The 27,075-nt window shown below is 40.5% G+C and overlaps 1 protein-coding gene and 1 long non-coding RNA gene across 3 annotated transcripts in view; one reads left to right on the forward strand and one right to left on the reverse strand.

Moving 5' to 3' along the window:
• The window catches only part of dlgap4b (discs, large (Drosophila) homolog-associated protein 4b), a 106,152-nt gene that overhangs the window by 70,531 nt on the left and 8,546 nt on the right, over positions 1-27,075 (forward strand). The window contains exons 5-11 of the mRNA XM_040159720.1: positions 9,439-10,709; positions 10,921-11,135; positions 12,941-13,042; positions 13,830-13,980; positions 15,265-15,520; positions 15,929-16,081; positions 26,207-26,646. Coding sequence (XP_040015654.1) covers positions 9,513-10,709; positions 10,921-11,135; positions 12,941-13,042; positions 13,830-13,980; positions 15,265-15,520; positions 15,929-16,081; positions 26,207-26,646 — 2,514 coding nt within the window. The 5' untranslated portion in view covers positions 9,439-9,512. The remainder of the gene's footprint in view (positions 1-9,438; positions 10,710-10,920; positions 11,136-12,940; positions 13,043-13,829; positions 13,981-15,264; positions 15,521-15,928; positions 16,082-26,206; positions 26,647-27,075) is intronic.
• On the reverse strand, positions 13,597-16,528 carry LOC120807544. Of its 2 annotated transcripts, XR_005709844.1 has the most exons (3): positions 15,979-16,238; positions 15,409-15,528; positions 13,597-13,992 (listed from the first exon to the last, which is right to left on the reverse strand). It is a non-coding gene; the product is annotated as an uncharacterized LOC120807544 (long non-coding RNA). The 2 variants fall into 2 exon arrangements; XR_005709845.1 differs by lacking the exons at positions 15,409-15,528; positions 15,979-16,238 and adding an exon at positions 16,254-16,528.

Below are 27,075 nucleotides of genomic sequence, written 5' to 3' on the forward strand. Positions count from 1 at the left end.
AAAAACAGTAGTTGTACTGAAAGACTGGCTGAATACTGGCCTGAACTTTTATACTGAATATAATGCCTTTGAAGTGGATCCTTACTGTCTGTGAGAGAGCGTATGTTTGGATGGTGTCTTTGCATTCAAATATATGTGCATTGATAAAAATCTGTTAGTGTCTGTGTGTGTGCATGTATATGTGTGCATCTCTCTGTTTTCACTAGTCCTTCTGCATCTAAAGATAGAGGCCACAGCTGTAGCCCACAACCCTCTCCTTCGTCTGTGCTTCACTGTGTGCAGCACCCAGTGAGAGACACCCATCCCTGTGTCATTCCCAACTATTACAAAATACACTCTCAAATAAAGTCTGCCCAACATGTCTTCTGCTTAAAATTGGGTTTAGATTGGTTATATCGTAGTTAGTAATATAGTTTATTGTTTGATCCTTTCCAAGATTTTTCTAATTCAAGAAGCTAACCTAATACTCCTGCAGATTTAATATTTAAAAGGACGATTCACATTTTTTTCAGTTCAGTTCAAGTCAATCTTAATACAGTTTATGCAAAAATGCATTCCACAGTGTGCTGGAGCTAATGTGAGGTTTCAGCATTCTGACTTAGGCAAATGAAGTGCATAACATCCATGGTTAAATTCTTTTTAGTATGCACTTCCCTCTTGTGTTACTGTCTCTCCTGCAGCTCAGCAAGAAAACACTGTCTGTGGAAACACAAAGAGGGATTTCATGCTCAAAAGACTCAAAAGTAACTTTGGAAGATATCCACTTGATTTTACTTATTATAACTTATTAGCGTCTAGTGAACTTTAAAATGTATTTGTGCAGAGACCAAGAACTGGACATTGTCCCCAGTCTCTTACAGTGGAGTCACGCTATGAAGGGATAATTTAACAGCCAGTACAAATTTGAGGAATGATTACACAGAAAAATAACTCTTTCAGTGTGCACATGGGCATCTGAGTATTGTATCGACAGATGTGACTTAATCTGAACTTGTCGTTTAATGTTCTATCCACCCTCTTTTGAAATAGTAGTCCCTTCACAACAGCTGTCACTTCATCTGTAGTACTTGTTTTGTTTGTAACTCTGCCTTTGCTTAGTGTCGTTTCCATGCAGTTGTCTTCACACTTACAGGTGGGCTGTCCCGGCAGAATTGCAAAGGGACATCGACAAGTTCAGAGAGGTGGGAGTGGAGGGTTTATGTTGAAACACTGCCATGATAACTGCTGCCCCATAGATTAGAGGTGAAGGTCAAAAGAATAAACTACATCCTGTATATAACCATATTGATTTATGATTAAATGTTTTCACTTTCCCTTGTTATTATTTTCAAATCAACAGTAGCGCTGGTTTGTACAAATCCATTTGTAGTCAGACTTGGCTTTGGGCCTGAACCGTAGTGCAAACATTTAGAAAGTGCTTCAGTGTTTGCTCACTGGGTGGATTATAAAATAAATTGAGTAATAATTAGGCTACATGAATTTTGAGCACTCACATTTATTTATAACCTGTTGAAGTGTTTCAGAAATACTTCACATTAGAATACAATAGGCATATTGTTGATGTGTAAACATAGTGAGTTCAGCTTGAGGGAAAATTGAAAAAAAAATTGAAATTGAAAAAAAAAAAACATTTTTTTGACATACAAAGTTTCTATTTTACAGACCTAAGCCATATAAGAGAGTGACATTTTATTGACCTGTTGCCTTTTCACGTGCACCCTCCAGGCACTTTAGGGGTCAGGGACGGGGACAGAATAGCAACTATAAGCCTGGTAGTTGTTCAGTGCATTACTCATCTTTAGAGAGGAAAGATGCTTGAAGTCTCCAGCCACTGCTAACATTTTATGATAATGAGGACTACAAATTCATAAATAATGTGCACACTGCAGCAACAAGAAAGAGCTGCTTTTCTTAAATGTGAAACTCTTGAGATCTCCAGGTGGCACATTTTGCTTCAGCTGTATATGTATTCACTGTTCTTTTGATACTAGGCATTCCGCATCCTAAAAAACAAAACAAAACTGGCAACAACAATAAGAAACCACGCTCATTTAATGCAGCAACTTCAAAACCAGAAATAGTTTTGAGGACATGGAAAGTTCCATTTCCATAATAAGCAGTGAAGTGGTGCCACTGTCTTTCGCTGACTTCCTTTCTGGCTCACAGTCTTCAGAGATGGGCTAAAATGAGTGGGTCATCTATCATAACAGAGGGGAGAGTGGTAAATTTATAGCTGTGAAAATAGGCCAGAGCGCAGCACTGATGGAATAGATAGAGTGTAATTAGGACAAGGTTAGCCTGCTTCTCACACACACACACACACACACACACTTGCGTGCACACACATATACGCTATTAATTATTAATAACGTGACACACATACATATACAGTAAGTGAGAGTTTTTGTACGGGTTTGTGCTAGCTCATAAACACTCAGCACACAGGGGCATTCAGTGACTGACTATTCAATTACCTCTCTATTGAAGGAACAAAGCTTCATCATTTAAAACAAAGCTAAGAAAATTCTAATCTCTCAAGCAGTCATAGGCAATTATTATCTTGCACATACATATGCCTCACATAATCAAACTTATTTACACCCTCACACCCTTTTCTGGGATAAGCACATGCATCAAACACTCTGCTAACTGACTCACATCTTCTCCTCCACTACTGTCTGATTACCTCTCCTCAGCTAAAACCATGGCATGTTTCCTTTAAATATGCAAAAAAAAAAAAGTAGCCTCTCTCTTTCTTCCTCTTCCATGCAGTCTTTCTCCCCACTTGCTGCTCTCTATCTCTTAGCTTACTCTGCTTCTTTATAGTTCTTCTCCGTCTCCCCAGAGCACAGCTTACAACACATTTACTCATTTTCACACCTTCTTGTCCGCTTTAGATTGCTTTCATTTTCACTGTCGTCAAAACCCACACCTTTCTCCCCACAGCTTTTCCCTCACTTCCTTCTGTCCCTTCCTCCTCACCAGCAGTCTGCAAGCATTCGTCTGTCTTGTTACATGTAACACACACTGCCTTTAGACACAACACACAAACACATACACAGAACTGCCCCCTGTCTTCCAGGGCATCGCTGTAAGCCTGTGGAGCAGATGGGCTCAGGGCTGACTGACTGAGCTGTGCTCTGACAAACTGCCTGTGTTGCTCAGAGGAGGGGATGATATCCTTTCCACAGTCCCTCATCTAAATCCGGCTGCCCACAGACTTGCCAATCTAGAAACTGGCCACGGGTTGAAAAATCTGGCTACTCACAGGTCACAACATAGACAACCGAGAGATATTTTTATACAAAATCTATCAATCAGTTTTAATATTTCCAGGATGGAAACGCTTAGATCTGTGAATGAAAATACTGGAAATAAAAATTCTCACTTTCAATTGCAATTTGGAGCTATTTCATGCCAGGAAATGTGTGAATCGTGTAAATATTGTTGGGATTAGAAGGGATGAAATCTTCATTTACTGCTTTTTTATAGTCAAATATCGACAGAAGGGCGTTTTACTGAAGGTAAATGGAGAGAAGGCTGACTGACATAAAGACTCATTAATGATGAAGTACTATATAAGACATGAAGCTCCCCATTAGGCTCCCACCAGTTTGGGTTTTTGAGGATCAAAATTGATTCCTGTATTTTATATTTTTATTTTTTACTGCTATTTAACATCTTTTTTAATTACATTCAACCATTTTCACTCCAAAACCTTAGTCCCTTCAGTGTTCCAGTGCTGTTGTATTTTTGACAAGTACGTTTACTCACATGCTGTATTTAAGTATAATTTTAAGGTACTTGTACTTTACTTGAATATTTCCATTTCAAGCTGTTGATATACTTCTATTCTAGTACATTTGATGGGCAAATATTGTACCTTTTAATTCACTACCTGTATTTGACAGCTGTAGTAGCTAAAAATTTCTCCAACTAAAACTTTACATAAAAAAAACATTTGATAGGCTTATAAAATACAATGTATTGTTAAAGATAAATTTTTTGGCCTATCTTCCCTATTAAAAAAAAGGAGTGTCTAATTAGAGCCCCTGCACCACTCCAAATAAGTAAACATCCAGGCTGAAATATACTGTTACTGCCGGATTTACGAACATCATTAGAAAAGATAGTGAGTGCTTTAGAGACAAAAGAGTTTCAGGTATGACTTTTGGCTTTTAGTCATTATTTAAACATTATTTGACATCCACACATACATTTTCATCAGATCTCCAGTGCTCTGTCAGGTTCTGTGACTGACAAATGATTCTGTTAATTCTGACTTGAACAATTAATCTCATAACCTATGAAAACATCAAAAAATGATGGAACTTGGCAGAAACAGAGTCCAGCTTGTATTGACTTTGATCGCCCTCTTCTGGTTAGTACCATCAACTGCCTGTGGCTCTCAGGCTTCGGTGGCTGAGAGAAGGAGTAAGGTCATGAATTGCACATGAAGCGAAACACCCCTTTCCCCTCTGGAGGAGCAGATGGCAGCTCCCCAGTGCACAAGGCAGGGAGATGCTGCCACCAGACGCTTAACCAGGGCGTAAAAACACACACAAACACAGAAAAAATTAACAATGTTGTGTGCATGTATTTGTGAGGACACTATTATCTATGAGTGCTGTACACACAGACAGATATGCCAACACACACTTGTCTCTCTAGCACCTAGCTAATGAACGCAGGAGAATGACCTAAATTCTTTTCTTTCTCTTATCTGAGGATCAAAATACCCCTTGAGCTCTGTTACCTTTACATTTCAGTGATACTGTAGCAGGTTTGTATCATAAGTACTGAAATCAGTGGTTATATAGGATCCATAAACATTAGCTGCAAGCCTTTATTTTCACACAGCTGTTTTTGCCCTGCGTAATATAAACGATATTAACCTGCAATGACTCCCATGCATTTTGAGTCATCCCATATTATATGTATAGCAACCATATTGTTCAACATTTTCATTCAGAGGGCAAAGATTGATTCTTAAAATTTTCCAAGAGCTGCTCTCTATCTTTATTTGACAGGGTGACCGATAGCTTTTTAGGTATAATAAAGCACTGAGCAGCATGAGCTTGTTTTTATCACACGCACTGAACCTTGTATTAATCCACTGCGCTGCCTGTGAAAATAAGAACACTCTACATTTTAATACTTTTGGTTAAATGTAATAGAATGTCCTAGAATTTCATTGTAGATAAAATTAGTTTAAGCTATACATCCTTTAATATTGTGATTTAGATCTAGGCCGTTTCTAGATCATGTCCAATAAAATAAACACGTTTTTCTTATACCTGTACCTTACTTTTGTTTTCTCATGTTACAGTACAAATATCTAAAATTACAGTGCATTAACATAGAATGCTAAAATGTTTTAAATGTGTGAAAGTGCTCAAAACTTTTGACTGGCACCGTACAAATCACAATCCTGCATTCATTAAAAATTGCCACTATGAACGTCATTTCAAGCCGTACTGGGTGACACATTGAGGAGGGTATGCTAAGCTTAGCTGAGTGGCGTGTCACAATGGGATATGAGGCAGTTAGCTAATGTGGTGTAAAAGGATTTAGAGGATTTGACCCTATCAGCAGAGATGGCACTCAGAGAGGCTCTGTTAATGATACTAAATGAGTCTGTGCCTGCACCATGCTAATAATGGTGGCGTGAAAGCCAACTTATAATTCATGTGGAGATTTAGCAAATGGCTAATTGCTAGAAGTGCGTAAAAGTAATGTGCATGTGTGCACACATTGTGTAAAGGCAAGGTAACACACGATACATTTCAGCACCTTCTTCTCTGAAACAGTGAACCATAATCAATTCACACTGGCCTGCAAATGAAGTGTAATCTTGTAAGGGAACTGCTTTTCGCATGTCCCATCACTTATTACCTGTAGAGCAGTGCACGGAAATTATCTTGTTCCATTTCTGGTGTCCAGTTTTACAGGTTTTTTAGCACTATGAAAGTGAGCACAGAGATTTTTATCGGTATCCTTCCCTATATGTCTGTCTTATTGATTAAAATGGCTCTTTTACAGGACTACAAAGCAAATATCAATTTATTTCCTTGAGAAAGGGTGAAGCTGACATATGGAAGTTCTTTTTTTTTTAGACCGCTGACTGGTTTCCAATTTTCAAATTTGCGATTCTCAACTTTTCAGAATGAGAATGTGGTCTAAAAGAGTGGGCAATGCTGCTCCCTGTCCTTAGTAACAACTTCTGTCGTTTTCTAGTTTATTTTTCTGGTATTTTTGCAATAAAAATACATGGCCAGTATCAAATGGCCCACAGGACACCCCATAGCAAACAGTACCATGTAGTCTGTGGTTGTGCGAAGCAGCTGAAAATGAATGAATTTTCAATAAGGTGTCGTTGGTCTGCCGAGCTGACTTCCTCCGGATAAAATTAAGATTAAATGTACTGTTCTGAAGAGGAGATTGAGTTATTAGCCACTTTATTAGTTTCTTTCACATCTGCTGTAAATCTGCAGGGGCTCTAATATCAAGATATGATTCTTCTTTTGTCATTCCAATCAAAATCTAATTTACTGCATGCTGTCATACACTATAACTACTATTTATAAACCTTGGAGAGGAATTTGATAGAAATTTGGTACTATATTAAATATGAGCCACAATATGTAAAGAAATTATGTAGATATACTGATTTAAAGTGTCATTTTAGTGCTGCCAGGTTTCTGCTTGTCTCCAAAAGCTGCCAAAACTAATAATAAATGACAGATGGATTCAGGGAACTTTTGCAGTAGCATGAAAGAGCCCCCAATTGTTTCTGATTAGGCCCACAAGCTACAGTGAAGGAAACATTCATTTCTGGGTTTTCAGATAACCTGTACTCCCAAAACTGAGGAATAATCTGTTAAACTGCATTATTTTAACTACACCAACAAAGATAAGGTAGTAGCGTGCAGTTTTGAATCTGACTTTCAACAGTTGTCAATGCCTGTGCCTGCCTTGTAGGTTAGATGTGAGGGCTCCTTTAACCTCACTTTATTTATTATTGTATGCCTCTCAAACCAGAACATAGAAAAATGAAAAGCATTCTTTTTGCTTAAAATTTAAATGTCTCTCTTTTGTGAGGAAGAGAGTAGACCAGGCTGATAGGAAGCTGAAATCAGATAGTTAGGTCCATAAGTATTTGGACACACACAATTTTTGTAATTTTGCCTCTGTGTACCACCACAGTGGATTTGAAATGAAGCCATCGAGACGTGACTGAAGTGTAGACTTTCAGCTTTCAAGGGGTTTAACAAAAATATCACATTAACCGTTTAGGAATTACAGCCATTTTTATATTTAATCCCTCATTTTCAGAGGCTCAAAAGTAAGACAAACCGACATAATTAGAAATATAAGGATTGTTTTTATAATAATAATAATAATAAGGATGAAAATGCTTTGTGGTCAATGACTGCCTGAGGTCTGGAACCTGTGGACATCACTAAATGCTGAGTTTCCACCCTTGAGATGCTTTGCCTTTACTGCTGTCGCTTTCAGTTGCTGCTTGTTTGTGGGTTTTTCTGCCCTCAGTTTTGTCTTCAGTAAGTGAAAAACATTTGGGGTGGGTTGAGATCAGGTGACTGACTTTGCCAATGAAGAATATTCAATTTCTTGTGTTGCTTTCTCAGCATTTTTTTGGGTCATTATCCATCTATACTGTGAAGCACTATCCTGTCAGTTTTGCAGCTTTTGGCTGATTCTGAGCAGATAGTTTAGCCCTATGCAATTCAGAATTCATGCTGCTACTTCTATCAGCGGTCACATCATCAATAAACACCAGTGACCCAGTTCCATTGGGAGCCATACGTGCCCATGACATGACACTGCCTCCACCATGTTTGACAGGTGATGTGGTTTACTTTAGATCATGAGCCGTTCCTTTCCTTCTCCGTACTCTTCTCTTCCTATCATTCTGGTATAAGTTAATCTTGGTTTCATCTGTCCAAAGAATATTGTTCCAGAACTGGGCAGGCTTTTTTAGAGGTTATCTGGCAAAGTCTAATCTGGCCTTTGAATTCTTGACTGCTACTAGTGGTTTGCACCTTGTGGTAAACCCTCTGTATTTACATTCATGAAGGCCTCTCTTGATTGTAGACTTTGACAGTGATACGCCTACCTCCTTGAGTGTTCTTGACCTGGTTGACCTGTTGTGAAGGGGTTTTTCTTCACTATGAAATATTTTTGTTAAACCCTTTGAATTAAAGCTGGAAGTCTAGTATTCAATCACATCTCATTGGCTATTTTTCACATCCTTGTTGGTGGTGTACAGAGGTAAAATTACAAATACTGTTGTCAGAAACTGTATGTTTCTGACTGTTTGAATGGTGGCTCCTGGGTTTCTTTTACACACAAATGCTTTTTTTTTGATGTAAAAATACCATAAAAATCGGTATCATCTTTGATTTACCTTTACATAATATTCCTCATCTGTTGTCATCTATCATTTTCCATGACAAGAAGTACCATCCTTGCAGCCTTGCCAGCCAGGGCATTGGCACAGCTTGAATAGGAGGACAAGGAGGTGTTTAGCTGCCAACTCCTGCCGCCCACCACCCGCTGGTCAAATCCTCTTTGCTGGTTTCACTATGACAGTCTGCCCACCATCCTTGGCTCGTCATGCAAAGACAGGACAGGAGCTCAGTGACCAGTGCCAGGGATACCCACTGGAGGTGGGAGGAGGAGAGAGAAGGAACAGTGGAGGAAGAGAGGGAAAGAGAAACAGATGGAATAATGGGCAGAGACAGAGTGCTACAGGCTGAAAGAAAGGGCTCTCCCAGAAATTTGGCTTTTTTGTATCACAACTAACCTGTAGAATATGCAATATTATTTAGATTTTTTTTTATCTGTAAACATTTCCCATTTGTTTGTTTTCTTATGAAAGGGTCCATAATTCAACTAAAAAAAAAACAAAAAATTTGTTCACACATTATTGGAAATGTTAAGGCAATGATTAATTTTATCCTGCTTCTAATCTCCTTTTTCTGAATATTATTAGACAAAAAAGAGGGGATACTTGTTCATTGACTGCTGAAAAGCCCCACATAGCTATGGAGGTGTCTGGAGTTACAGATGACTGCCAGCAATTGTTATCTTAACCATAATGTATTACCTGACCCACTTGCTACAGCTTGTCTTTATTCCACACATTGTTTTTCTATCCATTCCCAGCATTTTTACACCGATGTTCGCTGTGGGAGGTAGTGGAAAGCTGGCTCATTCATCACACAGTATATCTCTCACAGCCTTCAGCTAGCCTGTTTGTTTTCTGATTTGGGCGTTTATGCGGCTGAGCTGTTAGCTGCTGTTTAACTTGAATGTTTGTGTTTGGGTATTTTGTACTACATTATCAAATTCTAAACCCCTTCCCTCGTCTTTTTTGTGTTGTATTTTTCTTTCCTGTTTGTCTCTGTTTTCTAGGAGTCACCTTCGAGGTCTTCAGTCAACTCTCCTTGGCCTGGGGGTCTTCTAGAGGGTTGGGCCTCCTTGCCATTATGAAAGGGTTGGGGACCAACCGCAACAGACACCTGTCTGAATCCTGTGATCCTTCCTCAGGCCATCCAGAGGCCCTCTACCCTCAGAAGACCAGCACCCTGCCACGCAGCCCTTACCTGCTGAGCCCCACAATGGACCACTATGGCACCATGGAACCCCATCTCTACCCTTCAGCAAACCCAGGCTCCTTTCCACCAGACTGCATGCTGCCCCTCAACAACCAGCTGTCCAACAGCAGCACCTTCCCCAGGATTCACTACAACTCTTACGACCAGTCTGACTTCTCCCCACCTGGGGACAGTATCGGGGGGATAAGTACAGGGACCATGGGGACATCCATGTCTATGGGCATGGGAACGGGCATGGGCATGGCAGGGTTGAGCGGACGAACACCTATGATTACGAGTGGCTCAGCAACTATATCACATCATATGACCAAGAACCAAGCGCCACCCAGTCTGCTGGAGTTTGACAAGCAGCTACCTGGAGGCCGTGATGGATTCAGCACATTGCAGTTCCATCGAACTTCTGCTGTTGCTGCCGCCAAGCAGCGCACAGACAGTCCTGGTCGCATTCGTTATATGCTGCACTCAGTACAGAAGCTCTTTGCAAAGTCCCAGTCACTGGAAAGCCACAACATGAAAGGAAATGTCAATGGACGCTCTACTGGCAGTGGTGGAGGCTCGTCTGGCACAGAGGATGGAGGGAAGCAGAATCGCAGATCCAAAAGTAAAGATCGGGGTACAAAATCAGAGGCGACTGCCAAGAGACGGCCACGCTCCAACATGTCTGGTTACTGGAGCTCAGACGATTTGGACAGCAGCGATCTGAGCAGCTACCATAACACCATGGCCATGATGACTCTAGGGCGTCCAACTGGCCACGAGAGCCAGGGGGGCCAGAACAGATACTTCCACAGTGGCTACAACACTATCAGCTCCTCCAAAAGCAGCAATGACATGAAGTATCAGGCACTCCCTGGGCCTGGGGTTGGAGGAGGTGGTGGTCTAGGTGGAACAGGAAGTATAGTAATGAATGATACTGACTATATGAAAGGAGGGTCCTGGTCCACATTGACCATGGGCCAGCCAAGACAGGTGATCCAGAAGGGCTCAGCTACTCTGGACAGGTCCATGCTCAAGTCCAAATCCTGCCAACAGGAACTAACCTGCAACTACCTGCAGGTTGGACGAAGGGTTAGTAAGCCTGAAGTGAATATAGGGTTTGATAAACATTACATTTACAGAGTACTTATATTTACAGATTCATAAATGCTTATTCCTATGTGTAAGTTAATACAAAATTCAAAGTATCCTTAGTATGAAGAGCACTAATACAGTGATACAGGGTTGACATAGATTGTAAAAAAACTAAAAACTGATTTTATCCACGTAATGCTGCCTATAGGGGGATTGGAGTAGCACGTTAGGCCGCAGCGGGGGTGCCAATGAAATCCCATGTCGGCGGATGCGCAGTGGTAGCTATGTGAAGGCCATGGGAGACATGGAAGACAGCGATGACTCGGAGGGAAGCCCCAAACCCTCTCCAAAAACTGCTGCTCGCCGCCAGAGCTACCTCAGGGCCACGCAGCAGTCTCTGAGCGACCAGCTACCCCAACGCAAGTAAGAGTATAACCTGAGACACAGAACTATGCTATATTATGCAGTACACATTAGCGCTCAACAGCAAGGGAGACAAACCCATGTTAAAGGTACAATCTGTTATCCAAATGGTAACCATAGAAACCCGATGCTTACAATTCAAAACACAGGATTGTGACCTGCTATCAGTCACAAAATGATGGAAAGGTCTTTAATAAAAAGACTTCAACATCAGATGATTAAGAATCTGAGTAATTCATGTTTTCTGCTGCTGTTAAAAGTTAATTTACATCAGTAAGGTTTGTTAAAACAACTATAGAACGATCGTGATTAATTGAGAAATACGTTTATTTTTAAACTTACAACTTAAATGCTCAGTTATATTCTATATGCAAATATACTTGGATTAAAAGTTACTGATTGGGCCTTTAAAATTTGAGCTCAAAAAGTGTTGACCTTAAGTGAACGCTGACACTCATATGAACACACAGTTATAAATACTGATTGGTATGACCTATCAACAGCCAAAAGAAAATAAATAAACCACTCTTTTCTGGGAGTGTGCAGGAAGGAAACCACCATGCCCAGCTTCATCACGCCAGTGTGCAGAAAAATACAAATGCTCACAACATGCACACACACAGTCCAAGCTGCGCTTACTCATGCATAGAATTAAGTGGTGTCAGACTCCCTGTTGTCCTCCACATGCCAGCCTGATCACTATACCTCGGCTGTGATTTACCTTCGTATTGTTGGCCCCACAAAGTTTCAGTCTGATTAAGAGGTTATAGACATCATTAGTGAAGTTGACACAATATGTCACTGAGTTTTGTTTGCACTCAGCCAGTCTATCACCACAAATCAGCTTCATCTCTGTGGCTGACTGGCATTGTGCCTCACTTGTCTTTAAATTACATGCTTTCTGAAGCAGACATATTTCACAATATATGATGCAGGCGCAGTAGGATATGCCATGGCTGAGTTGACTGCGTCTGTTCATAAAATGACCGAAAATACATTCACGGTCTTTCATTTGTATCTAATGTGTGGTTAAGCATATTTAAGTCAGACAGATCTGTCATGTTTTGTAATATATACTCAAATTTCATAACTCAAAGTTTTTGGCACATTTGCAGAGGGACATTCACAGTGTTCTAAAGTGATAAAAAAGTTTTGGCAGCAGTTACATCTGCTGTCTGAGAGAAAATTGTTTCTATGTTTCTAAGTTTCTATTTGAAATATGCATGGGTTGGCTCCAGACACGTACAAAAGCTTAATGATTCAAGATATTTTTTTTGTCTTGTTCCATAGATTATGTTTTGACATACTCTGTCCATTACTTTCAGTAGATACAGTACAGTCATTACAAGTTAATTTGACTATGATCTGAACTTTCAATCAGCAGACAAATATATTATAATCAACCTTTGACATTCGCTAAGGTAGTTCCAGAGATTTAAAACCTCAAGAAAACATTTTTGACAATACCTTTTAATAATCATCTCTAGCTTTTGTTGTCAGGATTGTTCTCAAGTTTGAAGGTTGCAGTGTCAAAATGTCAGTGCCGAACTATATGCAGACTCTTTAACTTCATTCAACCAAAACAAGAGGGCATCATATTGGGAAACACAGCTACACGCCTATCTGCTATACACACCTCCACATAAATAAAAGATTTCAAATCCCTTTAAAGTCTGTATTTAGAAATTTGAGGATTTATTCTTCCCTAAAGCGTGCTTGAATGACTAACCCTACTCCCCCTGCCAATCCCTCACCATCCAACCCCAATCTCTTCCGGTCTGCTCCACCCTGATTGGCGTGAGCAGCAGAACCCTGGATTACACCTTGTTGCAGGGGGAGCTGGATGCCCTGTGGTCTCCACTCCACAGTGTGTCCTCTCTGCACCAGCTGGGCAGGTCAATGAGCAGGTCAGTGATAGGTCTGTAAACTACGTCTCAGGGGTGTTGTGCAAAACACTTATGTCTGATTGGATGATCTATCATCATTCGCTTTGCACTGCCCCCCTCAGATGTATATTAAGTCAGTGGTATCTCAAAATGCCAAATTCATGCCCTGCTGCTGACAACTGCAATCTCCCTTAGGCTCGTAAATACCATCTGCCCAGTGCTTTTAGGTGGAAAGTAGCTGAGTCTGACTCTATTCAAATGGGGGAATGAGGGGACATCTTTGTGCATAGACCATGGCATGGCAGTTTACTGTCATGTTACAATCACTGTGTGCCAACAAAGAATATGTAAAAACATGACTTTAGAGCTACCGTTTGATTAAACCTACACCTGTTCTTTGGCTTTGGCACCATGATAGCACAGAGAGCTGTGTACCGCATCGCCTGACATCACTGGCTTTGCATGCTCAGATGCCACAATGATTGATTCTAGAATTAGATTAATTTGTCATTCAGACTAGATTTGGATTCATTATGACTCATAAATGAAAGTGGAAATGAAAGGGATGACTTAAATAACAACCTTATCTTCCTTTTATCTCTCTTTCAATTCCTGGTTTTGCTGATCATTCATTTTCTCCCCCAATCCATGTTTTCTTTCTGCCTCCGTCATCACATATAAACACGAACTGTTTCCCTGAATGTGTCATGATGCACTCCTGACATTGATTTAATTTTTCTTCTTCTGTTTCATATCCTTAACACATCTCCTTTATCTTGTTTTTCCTCTCATCCTAATCCCTTTCCAGCTGTCTTCCATCTCTCAGAGAGCTCTCCAATAACCGCAGCCTGGACAACCTTGACTGCATTGAGGGTACAGGCTTGTCTTTGCCACGCTGGGAAGATGATGACTTCAGCCAGGCCTGCAGCACATTGGGCAGACGTAGCTGCATGGGACAGGTAAGTGCCCGTCTGGAAAGAACAAACAAGGGATCGCATTAAATGTGTTTATGATCCATCAGAGGCCAAATAATGAATTCCTGTTTCTCTCTGTTTGTTTGAGTCTCGTTTTCTCTCATTAGCTTAGCAGATATTTTTCTAATGATGTTTTGAGTACATTTGTACTTGCTCATAATTTACATCACTTAGCTCCAAGCAAACTTCCTTCTTTCAAATCACCAGTCATTTTCAAAGACCCCTTTGTCTGCCTTGCACTGCACTCATTTCCATCGTATAATTTGCATTTTCACAGAAACAGCTTCAGTGCCAGTAATAAAATGAGCTTCCAATGAACAAAGAATCCCAACTGTATCTCATATTAATGTTATGAGCCTAGAAGCCAAATGAAAGACATTGGTAGTTTTAGGTCTAAATTATCTACTTAAATAAGAGCTATTAGCCTACCACTGACAAGGTCACCGAGATGATGAACGAATGTGCAAAGTGGCTCTGATCTTTTTCAATGAACTAGTCAAATGGGCATAAACAGTGCGGGCTATTAGTACTGGATTTTTCCCCAATTTCTGATAGGTCACTACATTTTTTTTTCACAAATTTGTCCAGTATATAAATTTATTTATGTTCTGCTTCATTTTCTTTTTGCTGCCTCTTTTGCACCTACCCCTTATATCCTTTTTGTTACCAGTCACTAAAACATCAAAACACCTTTGCTACGAACAAATTTTTGACTCTCTCAGGCTGTGTCTGCTAACCAGCAGGACGTGAAACCCCTCATCTGCAAGGCTGGATCTTGCTCTTCAAAAGAAGGCTTGGGAATGGCTCACTTTTTATGAGCATGCAGTTGCTGTGTAAAATGTACTAAAAACTTTTCAAATTAATGTCTCGTGCCTTGGCATTTCTTTTCATTTCTTTTCTGTAAGCTGACAGCTCGTATAGAGTAGGCTGTGGAAGAAATGTCAAAAAATGAAAATGCATTTTACAGATGAAATGACATCCCATCCAGAGACCCAGCTTGAGGGGAATTATAGGAGCTGGTTTCACTTGGGTTGCACAGTTCTGTGCGTTCCACTACTTCACACTTTTGGTGCCATTTTAATTGTATTCCATCAAATCTGTCTCATAGGTTGAGAGCGTCCTTTCCAGACACACTCAGCTGGTCAGTTTGTGGTCGCCTCCAATGCTGGGAACAGCTACTTTGGTCAAGATGAACCATACCACTCATACAGCACTGTTCTCCTTGCTACTGCTATGTCTTTGCCAATCTTGTCCTTTCCCTCTCTCCAGCTGCGGGACCTGGAAATGAGTCATCATTATGAGGACCACAGCTCCGATTTCACATTCAGAGATTCCCGTTCCCATTCTCAGGACAACCCAGAGCCTCCAGACTTGCCCATGCCAACATGTTTCCGATCCCGCAGCCACAGCTACCTGAGAGCCATCCAGGCTGGCTGTTCCCAAGATGACGACACAGCGTCCATAGACTCAGGCTGCTCGCCACCTCCGACTGATACCACTGTTCGCACCTACAGCACCAGCACTGGTGAGTCACTGGGTAAAAAACAGATGATACCTCTGCTGCAAATGAATTTATCTGATCTCATAAACCATATAACGAGGGAAAATAGAAGAGTTCTAACATGATTCATTGTTATGTTTTGCCAAACTGATATCATCTGAACGCTTTCTTTATAATATAAGCAATATATATGCATGACATATCTGTTTTGGTTTTTCATTTGGTTATTAAATCTTGATTATTTTTGCAAGGTTGAGTCCTTTTCCAGAGTGACTCAGACACATGGGCCAAATTCTTGCTTTGATTTGTGTTTTCCATAACATTACTTTGAATGCTCTTCATAGCCTTGGCCCTGGGTCGGATACTAGTTGTAGCCCAACAATCACACACTAGCATTTTTAGCTCAAATGCAGCCTCTTTTGCCCATGCTAGACAACCTCTCTACCCAATGGAAGACATGGAAAGAACAGTTTGGCTCTTACCTGATAGCCACAGGCTTGGACAAAGCCCCAAAGGAGAAACAACTTGCAATTTTTCAACAGCGTTTTGGGACAGACAGACCATGCATCCTACCCTCACACACAGGTAACAATTTAAAAAAACCAGCTACTCTCTCCTAAAAAAGATGTTTATCAATTTACCACATCATGAACTACAAAAGAAAAGAAAAAAATCACTATCAATACCCAAATAACAATGACCAAAAAGTGCCTATTGGCCAGTGATGCGCACACAGCTGCAGTTTCACTAAACAAACCTCTGTCCTTTCAGTTGTTGGGCAGCCATTTATGAGACAAACGTGACTACAGGTCACAGCAGCACAAGCATGCACTGGGCAATTGGCTTGCCACCTCCGTGTGGAATTTGAAATAGCAGAGGAACTGTGGTAGTGTGCGATGACACACATTAGGCAAATAAGCTTTGCGCCGAGTGCAGCACCAGAGTTCAGAAATAGAGCGTGGATTTATTTGCATCTTCTTGGGTTATTACTAAGCACCCACATAGTGGCGCTCGTCGCCCCAGTCTTCTACATCCACCATAGCGCATACGCCGCATTCAAGCTGGTAGAATTTTTCAAATCCTGTCAGGTATTGCTGAATGTTAAAAATCTGATTTTTTTTTTTCTTCCGTGTGTTCCAATCAATTGACATATTTTGACGGCTGGTAATGGCTGATTTTGTTTTTTTAGGAAATTAAGACAGGTGCTTCTGTGCATATGGCACAGGAAGCTGATGGGAGCAATAAGCCTATAGCTTTTACCTTTTTTCGAAATCCTAAGTCTGCATCATATTTCATTTCTCTGAATTGTTTCTTTGCTTTTACTTTTGGCTTTGCAGTATAATAGTGCATTTTGGTAGTTCCATGCCGTGTGTTGTGTATTCAAGAGATAATCAATTGTTTTTCAGGTTGCGTTTTTATACCAGCATCGAGCTTTTTTTGCACCACCCAGTATAACCGTGTCTCTAGGATAGTACCGTCTCTCCATGCTGTTGTTACATTGCCCGTCAAAAGCACCTTAATGTGCACCAAAATCCCATTTACGGTCACCTGACTGTGGAGATGGATTGTCCGTGGCGCTGTTGAAGGCACCAGCAGCAGACGTGCCACCACGCCTCCCTCGGACCCAGAGAAACACGCCAAACAAAAGGCAACGAAACGTTGCGTCTGTTCTCCGCAGCTTTGACAGAGGCGGTGAGCGGCTGCACTGGAAGCACTTTAAGTCTTAACTCAAGTCGCGGCTTTTCTGATTTTTTTGTTTTGGTTTTTTTTTCTGCGCCCGATAGCACGGTAAGTATCTCAACCGTTTATTTTGAGAAAACCGGACGTTTGTTGTTGTTGTTGTTGTTGCTGCATATTAGTCATCAATGGTAATTGAGCAGAATTTGTTTTTCGTTATTAACGTTAGTGGCCTAGCTTGTTTGTTTGGTGCCCGGACGCTGTTTAACCGTTGGCCACCGCAACTTCGTCGTACCTTAACATTAGCTACTTTACTCTCAGTTTGTCTCTTCGTTCACTCTTTGTTGACAATGAATTTAACATAATATTAAACTTGTACAGGTGCTATTGACCATTACTTTCAGAAACGTTTAGCTGCACAAAAAAATACTCTTTGACTTCAGCCTCTCACTCATTCGTCTGCCTCTGTGGCTGTCTCGTCGTAAACATTAACTCTCGGCGCTGAATTAACAATTGAATATGCACATTTGTTGCTCTAATGTAGCTGAATTTTAGCGGAATTGGCTCATGTGACTGACATGTTTAATTAAGGAAAGACGTGGTAAATGATGAGTGAGATGCAAGCAGATTTAGATCATTGGTTTGGTGTCTCCAAGTTCTTAGATCCGATGGTCTCTCTGCTCTCTGGTCCCTGACCAACAACTGCCTCCACAACTGAAATGTTTCTTGGTCTGTCATGCTCTCAGCGATGCTGTTTGATCAACTCCTGACTATATTCATTATTGAGCAATACTTACCAAGTGTTCTGTACAAAGTGCCCTGTCATCAGAAAAGACATGTTCAGGCAATGTGTGCTGTGATGATCCACCTTGGGAGTCAGAATCAAAGGAGGAGGGGGGGTGCTGTTAAACTATATGAGAACAAGTTATATCTACTTGTCTGGATGGCCATTTAGCTGCCCACAGTTAAATGTATTTGAATGTCTTCATAAAAGCTGCTTCTTTTTGGTTGCTGAAATGGAAAATTGGCCTTCACGGGGGATTATATGAGGGCTGCCCCACTTTTTCCACATGGTGGACTGTCTAATGCAACATGGATTAAATCCCATTTTGAGGTCACATTTAATAAAAAGGCTGTGCAGTTTTGTAGCAGCACTGTTGCTGAGCACATTTAATGTTATAATTCATTGAGATACTGGTTTTGGGGACAAGGGAGTGGTGATTAGTTTGAGGCAAGGTTGTCTGTGTCTCGTGTCCTTTATTGGATTAAACAATACAGCAGGCAGGCAGCGGACAACTTGGCAAGCAATACAAAACTGTTAAATAGAGCATCACAATCCACCTTTTGTCTTTCATTGTTTCTCCTTCTTGTCCAGCTCCAACTGACTACAGCACAGCACCACTTCAGTAAATGAGCTTAAAACTTAAATCGTTACTGGTCAAATAGTTCAGCAGGCTTTATGACACTTGTCAGGCAGGATGTAAGCTGTCATCTTCATTGTTTTATCTGCCCCACAGTTGAGACTGTTCGACCACACTGACACACACAAACCACTGCACTTATCCTCAGTTTGTGCCTCCGCAATGGATTAAACAATCAAGATGGGATGCAGATTGAGCTAGGGTTCTACAGTGATATTATTAAATTTATAATGTACCCATTTCATTTCACTAAAATAAACAATTGTGACCCAATGCTACTTACTGAATTATGGCTAATATGATGCCATGCAGAGGACCTTATTAAACATGCCTGTAAATTGCATTAATATCTTTTCAGTGTCTTTTTTAATTCAATTTGGTTGTTCTGACTTTAGGTAAAAAAAGAAAAAAGACATTGTGTTTTCTCAGTTGGCAGCTACACAACATTCCTGTCAATAAAGAAGAATTTTCTAACATAGAAATTCTATAATAATGAGTCAAAATATTTATTAAAGTTGATCTTGGGTTTAGGGGAAGAAAAGATTTGTGCTACCAGCAGTGATGTCATTGTGGGAACTGTGGTTGGTTAATCATCTCTCCACAGTCTCCCCAAGGCAAACAGTAAAATGCTATTAACATGGAGGAGACCACTGTGTGGGTTCTAGCACATTAAAGTTGACCAGAGTTTCCTATTGTCTTGTTTTTTCTTTCACTTTTTCTTAAAAAGTGGTGAAAAACTTCACATTTTACACTGGTGAGTGGAGAGCAGTCATTGGGTTTTTGGAAAGTATTTTCAGCTGATGTAGTTTCTCGCAGCTAATTGTTTTCCAGCCTTGAAAATCACATCTTGAACCAGGCCTTGCAGTGGACAACAACACCACTGTCCAGATGGCATGGAAACAGCAGTGCTCAGTGCCCACTCCAGATTCCACTTCCAACATTTTGGCACAAAGCATCTGGTTGTTTGTCGTTAATTTTCCTTCTGTAGAACAACCAATGGCTCTTGTACACAGATTCAGCTTATTTAAGAAGCAACAGTTCTTGGCTTCATGTCCATTTCTGTACCCGTTGAGCTGGTCGAAGTTTAGAGAAGGCTTTGTCAGGATTGGTACTATTGTCAGTAACGTGTACACATTAAAGGATGTATTTTATGCTTGCACAGCTGTGTATGTTTGTGTGGCTGAGTTATGTAAAGTAAGCAAATACAGGAATCCATCTGAATTAGAGCACGTGCCACTTATGATCCATCTTTCTATGGGAAGTTTCCGCCATGGGTGGATTTCTGCTTTTAAGAGGCATTTATCACAATTCAGCTAGATTCTGTTTGTTTATGCTAGAATCTATTTACTACACCATTAAATTATGTTTTTACAACCTTCATTTTTTTAGTTTTGGTCGTTATTCTATCACTAGTTACTCACCAGTTTCACTGCTGACATCAGGGAAGTGACAATACCAGTAGGCACAGGCATGGTAAAGTATGAATAGTAGACAATGTGGTTAAAACTTGTCTGATCACTTACAGTGTCTGGTTGTCCTGTGCACTACATTGTTAAGTTGTCTCTAGTAGAATTACTGTATCCTCATATGCTGTAACATAAAGTATCTGATAATGATATAACGGCTGATATTCATTTTTATTATTAACATATGCAAACATGTTTGTAAATGATCCCTTACATTTGGTGATTTGTGATCAGGATATGTACTTGCAGGGTATTTTTACAACTGAACAAGACTGAGTGTCTACAGCCATGCTAGCAGCTCTGTGAGGCTGTACTCGTGTTAGCATTTTGCTTTGAGCTAAATGCTAACTTCAGCATGCTAACATGCTCACAATTAAAATGCTCAGAATGACAGGAAAAGGACCATTAAAGTTTAAAAACTGTAAAAGTTTGCCATCTTAGTTTAGGATGTTAGCATGCTAACATTTGCTAATTAGCTCTTAACACAAACTACAACTGAGGCTGATGTTGTGGGGGTTTTTCAAGTATTTATGCTGCGTTCTAGACAACTCACAACTTGAAAATTTCCGACCTCCTACTTAAAGTATCATGGAACATCTCTGGAAGTAAAAGCTCTGACTGGGAAATTTGTGCCAATTTCATGTACCTCGACTTCACCGAGAAGCAGATTCTCTGACGTTACTCAGTATGGCAGTGTCCACAGAAACTAGTTTCAAACTGTGTAGAATGAGTGAAACTCTAAAAATGAAGACTCTTAGGCTGTATTAGTATATGACATTTGAAATTACTATTGTGTGTAATATTCGGATCTCTGATGTGGACCAACAGACCAACAACAGAACGACCAACAGACAGGCACTGCCATGCCTACAGATACCTAGAGATCCCATCAGAATAGCTTTTATAAAAAATAAAAAAATAAAAACTTGTAAGTGCTGTCTGGTGGAGAAACTATGTAATGACCACACTGTGTCCAGATTAACTCAAATATATATTATCTTTGGCCTTTCTGTGCTGTAGTTTGTTGTTATTTATTTGCCACCATATTCAGCAGTATTGAGAAATTTGTGGTAAGCTAAAATCCGCTAATAATATTGGCCCAGCGGATTTATTGTGTCCAGCTCTCCTACTTTATCTCCTCCCTAATCTCAGAGGCAGATGTCAGTTATGATTTGTGGGCTTGTTTTTTGTGGATTAAGCAGATTCAGTGGTATTGAGACGTAAAGGGGAATTCTGTTCAGAATGACGATAGCATAATGTGACACTTGGAGCACTGCAGGACGAGTGTCCAAACGCAGTCGTGTGCGCACACACACACAGTCTCACGCAGTCTCACAGTTACAGTTATCCTGCATAGTGAAATAGAGGAGTGGTGCCAGTGCATCACATAGCTGCCACAATAGTGACGGCCCTATTCTGCCCAGCATCTATTTCTGTCATGAGTGGGAACGTGGACAGTGAAAAGCTGTCTCAGGAGGTTTTCCTAAGGCAAAGATTGTGGTCAGAGGATGGTGGATAATCCATGACTATTGGCCCGTGCTGTATAGTAGTAATGGATGCTAAACTGCAGGGTTAATAACTCTGTTAGACTGGATTTCTGTCTTGCAAGATGCCAAGACTGGACAAGAGCTGTTCTGAATGTTGACAACTGTGGATATCACTGAGATGCTATGGTTGACACATCTATTGACTATCTAATGGAGGTCAGGGACAGTTTTTTTTTTTTTTTTTGGACCAGAAGACTTGAAGAATGTGGAGCTGAGGGTGTGTTACAACTATCAAAGCATCACACTTTGCCTGGGAATGCCTGTGCTAAGGCACTGGCATGCATCCTCAAACTTTTCGAGCAATGTTTGTATTGTCAGCTTAGTATTTAAAATTAGGGCTTGGTGTCCAAGGGTTTGTGTGTTGGTGTGCCCAGTTTCCTCTTTGTAATATTAATGTCTAGGATATGATGACATAGCCAAGGTCTGGAGATGAGCTAGTTTGGGTGTGGTTTGGGTGTCATCCCTGCTGTTTACGTATGACGTCTATGTTTTGGCTGCATTGGAATGTGATCCTGAGTGCATCAGGGCAGGTTGGTGATAAGTTTGACAGCTGGGACTTGGGCCAGCACTTTACACATCTGAGTTTCTGGAAAAAGTCAGGTGGGGAGTTTAGGAGAAGTACTTAGTTACTCTTTAAGAAGATCTGACAGGATGACAAGGAAGGCCTTGGAGCAAGTTGTGGTAGTACAGTAGTTCAGGCTGGAACAATTCTCTGAAGAGGCTGACTGACAGCAGTTTGACAACTCAACTCACATTTCAAAAGTTTAATCCACCAGAAAGATATGTGTGAGGTCATGTGAGTTTGGTGTTAGGGGAGGTTGTTCACACATAAGAGCTGAAGATGATAAGTGGATTACAATGAACAACAAGCCCTTTGTTTAGAGTTTTCTCAGCAGCTCACATGTTTGCTACAAGAATTTTTTTAAATCCTTGATGACTTGTTGAATTTTCTGACCACAACATTCAGAGAAGCAACACAATGTATAAACATTTTTCGATGCATGCAGTGCCTCACAGGTCATCCAATGCAGTCAGGTAGTTTCCTCTCATCTCAAATTCAAATCCTTACAATGTCGCCTCAGAAAATTCTGAGAAAATTTATCACAATACCTTTATCATTTATGAGAGTTTGACTTAATACGTTAATACCTCAAATCTGGTGATTATGTATTGTGTCTGTGCAGGCTTGTACACTTTGTGTGCAAAGGTTTCTAGTATACAGTGGATGAGCTTTACAGAAAGGTATTGGCCTGCTTACCAGAATCGATAAAATAACCAATAGACTGTTTCAACACCACATTTAAATGGATCTGTCCATCCACACATTTGTCACTTGTAGACAGATTATGGTTCTGAATGTAAGTGACAAACCTAAGCCACACACCATCTAGTGTCATTGGAGAAGCATATATTTAACGTTAATTTCCAGCATTTGATGGGACTGCACTGACATTAGTCTCTAGAAGTGGTTTCCGCCACAGTTTCATCTGGTAGAATCATAGCTCATGTTAATATTAGGCTATGTAGGCAATAACTGTGGCCTGCAGCTTAAACTGCAGTTTTTTTAAGCAAAAATGTCAAAGGCAACAAATTCATAAGTATTAAATCTATTTTAATAACAGTTCTTTAAGTAGAAAATCCATATTCTTAACATACTTTGCCATTTGTACTGAAACTAGCTTGCTCCATATCAGGCGAGGGAAGCAGCTTGTGCTGTCAGAACTACTTTTATTTAAACAAACTTTATTGTCCTCTCTTGTACTAACTCCTTTATGGTCTTGTACAGATTTCATTAGCTTTCCCCTTTTTTTCCAGTGTGGTGTCAAATAAAGTATCTGTTTGAGAGATTATATAGCAGCAACATGGTTCATAATTATACAGTAAAATTCCCTGTTTAGATTATAGGTTTTAGCAGTCCGGCATAACACTCTGCCTTTACAATATGTGTGTACAATATGTAGCATGAGATTTCTATGGTCTCATTAGAGACTCTTTGAATTTTCGTATAGGCAACCGAAGCACCTTTTGACTCTTTATATGATCTACGTGCATGGGAACTCTGTTATCTTTGGCTTTTTTTAATTTGCATTTTGTGTGAATGCAATCTATACAATGTGTGAGTCATGTTTTAACTACACACACTGGCACTACTGTGTACGATTTTATGTGTAGCAACTTGATCTCTTCTGATACACTGTTTATGTCATGGGTTAATTCCTCTTCACAAACAGGCCATTTATTTCTGTTCTCACTGATACAGTTCAGTCTGTAAGGGACAGCTTCCATTGACCTCATCACAGACCGTTGATTTGATTGATGGATAACATAAGTGAATGAGTGGCCGTACTGGCAGTCGGACAGGCAGAAGGCAGAGCCATGGGCGTGGATTTTTGACTGAGTCTTTTTTGTGCAATAAAATCTGCTTTTTATGTTGTGTGGTGGACACATGCTGTGAATTTCATTTAAGCCCACATTAAAGATCCCACTATAAGAAGCTCAGCTTTAGATTTTTAACCCTGTGTATGTGATAACGTGTCCAAGGGACATTAGGGAGTGATGCAGATACAGTTAGGTACATAAGTATTTGGACAGTGACACAATTTCGCAATTTATCCTCCTCACACCACCGTGATGAATTTGAAACAAAACCATCCAGATGTGATTGAAGTGTAGACTTCTAGCTTTAATTCAAGGGCTTTAACAAAAATATCCCATTAACCTTTAAGCAGTTACAGCCATTTTTATACATTGTCCATTTTTAGAGGCTCAAAAGTAATTGGACAATTGAGTGACAAACAGTTTCACAACCAGATGTGGCCTGTTCCCTTATTTCATTACAAATTAAGCAGATAAAAAGTCTGTAGTTGATTCCCAGTGTTGAATTTACATTTGGTAGCCGTTCATGGGAACTCTCAACGTGCGGTCCAAAAAATGTTGATGCAAATGAAGGAGGACATCATTAGGCTGAAAAAACAAAACAAACCTGACCTATCAGATAGCAGAAACTTTAGGAGTAGCCAAGTCAACAATTTGGTACACTCTTAAAAAGAAGCGATGCACTGGTGAGCACAGTAACATCAACAGGCCTGAAAGACCACGGAAGACAACTAAAGTGGATGATTCCAGAATTCTTTCCATAGTGAAGAAAAAACCCCTCATAAAATATAACCAGGTCAAGAACACTCTCAAGGAGGTAGGCGTATCATTGTCAAAGTCTACAATCAAGAAAGGCCTTCATGAATGTAAATACGTAGGATTTACCACAAGGTGCAAACCACTGGTAACACTCAAGAACAGAAAGTCCAGATTAGACTTTGCCAGATAACCTCTAAAAAAACCTGCCCAGTACTGGAACAAGATTCTTTGGGCAGATGAAACCAAGATTAACTTGTACCAGAAACATGGGAAGAGAAGGGTGTGGAGAAGGAAAGGAACGGCTTTCATGATCCAAAGGAAACCACATCACCTGTCAAACATGGTGGAGGCAGTGTCATGTCATTGGCATGTATGGCCGCCAGTGGTACTTACTTACTGAAGACAAAACTGAGGGCAGAAAGATCCACAAACAAGCAGCAACAGCAACTGGCGTCAACAGTAAAGGCCTGGCAAAGCATCTCAAGGGAGGAAACTCAGCATTTAGTGATGTCCACAGGTTCCAGACCTCAGGCAGCCATTGACTGCAAATGATTTTCATCCAAGTATTAAAAATAACCCTTATATTAATAATTATATTGGTTTGTCCAATTACTTTTGAGCCTCTGAAAATGAGGGATTAAATATAAAAATGTCTGCAATACTTAAACAGTTAATAGGATATTTTTGTTTAACCTCTTAAATTAAAGCTGAAAATCTACACTTCAATCACATCTTGATGGCTTCATTTCAAATCCACTGGTGTACAGAGGCAAAAAATCGTCACTTTCAAAATACCTGTAAGTACTGTAAATGTACCTAACTGTAAATGTCCAACTTCAGCTTCTCTACTGTAAGAGTAAGATATAAGACATAAGACTCCACCAGTCATAACAGTAAGATGGTCAGCTAAGAGCTTTACTGATTTTTATCACCTGGCTCATGAACAAGGCTTTGAAGTGCAGTGTGTGTGATTTCATTTAGTCAGCTGTGTGGAATGGTATGTTTGGTCAGTGCTCCTCTGATTTGTCTTTCTGCTTTAGGGGATGCTTCCCTGATTCACTGGTGTTCCAGCTTTCATGCAACAATGCCCTTGTGTATTTGCACCATTCAGCCACAACATTAAAACCGGTAACTGGCTCTAATGTTGTGGCTGATTGGTGTAGCTGTAGTATTAAGAGGTCTGCTCAGGACCTGCTGAGAAAACATTAAGTCACTTCTTACAATGATGCTTACAATTATATAGATGCTTCAAGCTGTTTTTAGTACTACTTAGATAAATTCTCTATCTTCTGCAGTAAGGTCAGTCTTTTTTTGAGTTCATTCTGCCTGGACGTGACTAGGCCTCAAAGATTTGCTAAAAGGAATATTTCTTCTACTGTCATTTGTAATTCTTTTTTCCCTAATTTCTCTCTTTCTCACCTGTTTTTCTTCTTCTTTCCCCTCATTACCTCATTTCTCCATCAGTCTCTACATGCATAACTGCCTGTAAGAAGACTGCTCCTCCACCAGTGCCACCCCGTACAACTTCCAAGCCCTACATCTCTGTGACAGTACAGAGCAGCACAGAGTCAGCCCAGGACAACTACCTGGATCAGCAGGACCGGAGGTCAGAGGTCAACAGCCAGTCTAGCCACGCTCACAGCAACTCCTCTGACAGCCTTGATAGCACCCGTGCCAACAGCCTGGCCCGGGGTATTCCCCGCCCACCGCATATTATCCCCACTCCTATTGCCACCCCGAGAGAGCCAGTTGCCCCCACCACCGCCAATGCTTCCACTGAGACAAGTGACTCAGTATTCCAGCATGAATCCCTGAAATCAGGATTAAATAAAGGGAATCTATTGGCAGAGGAGCCCCTAGTGGCCCCAGTACCCAGGAGGAAACTGTCCTCCATTGGCATACAGGTAGGCGCCGGGACTATTGTACTATCCAGGGCTAGTACAGTTGAGTCAGTGCTCTTACTACATAGGAAAGCATACTAACACAGTTAATGTAGTGCCATAGTTGCACTGTTTTATGAAGTGTAGTTCATTCTGTCTATTGATTTTAATTCTAGGAAAAAAGATCAGTTTCAACAAATATCTTCTGGTGTAGTGCCATGTCTGAGTGTGTCACTTCAAGTCCAAAAATATGCTTGCAAGCTAAAGGTCTCATTAGGGTGATCCTCCCTCTATCATTACAGCTGGCTATATACTGTAGGGCAAAAGGCAGAAAATGCATTTTTTTGTTCCCCTCAACCATAACTTTCTTTTGTGTATGTGTGGAAATGAAATAGTCGCTTTCTCCATTTTCCTAACCCTGCACATTAACAGAACTCAGGCAGGGTAACCATT

Source organism: Xiphias gladius, chromosome 21 (genome assembly GCF_016859285.1).
Source record: "Xiphias gladius isolate SHS-SW01 ecotype Sanya breed wild chromosome 21, ASM1685928v1, whole genome shotgun sequence".
Classification (NCBI taxonomy): Eukaryota; Metazoa; Chordata; class Actinopteri; order Istiophoriformes; family Xiphiidae; genus Xiphias; species Xiphias gladius.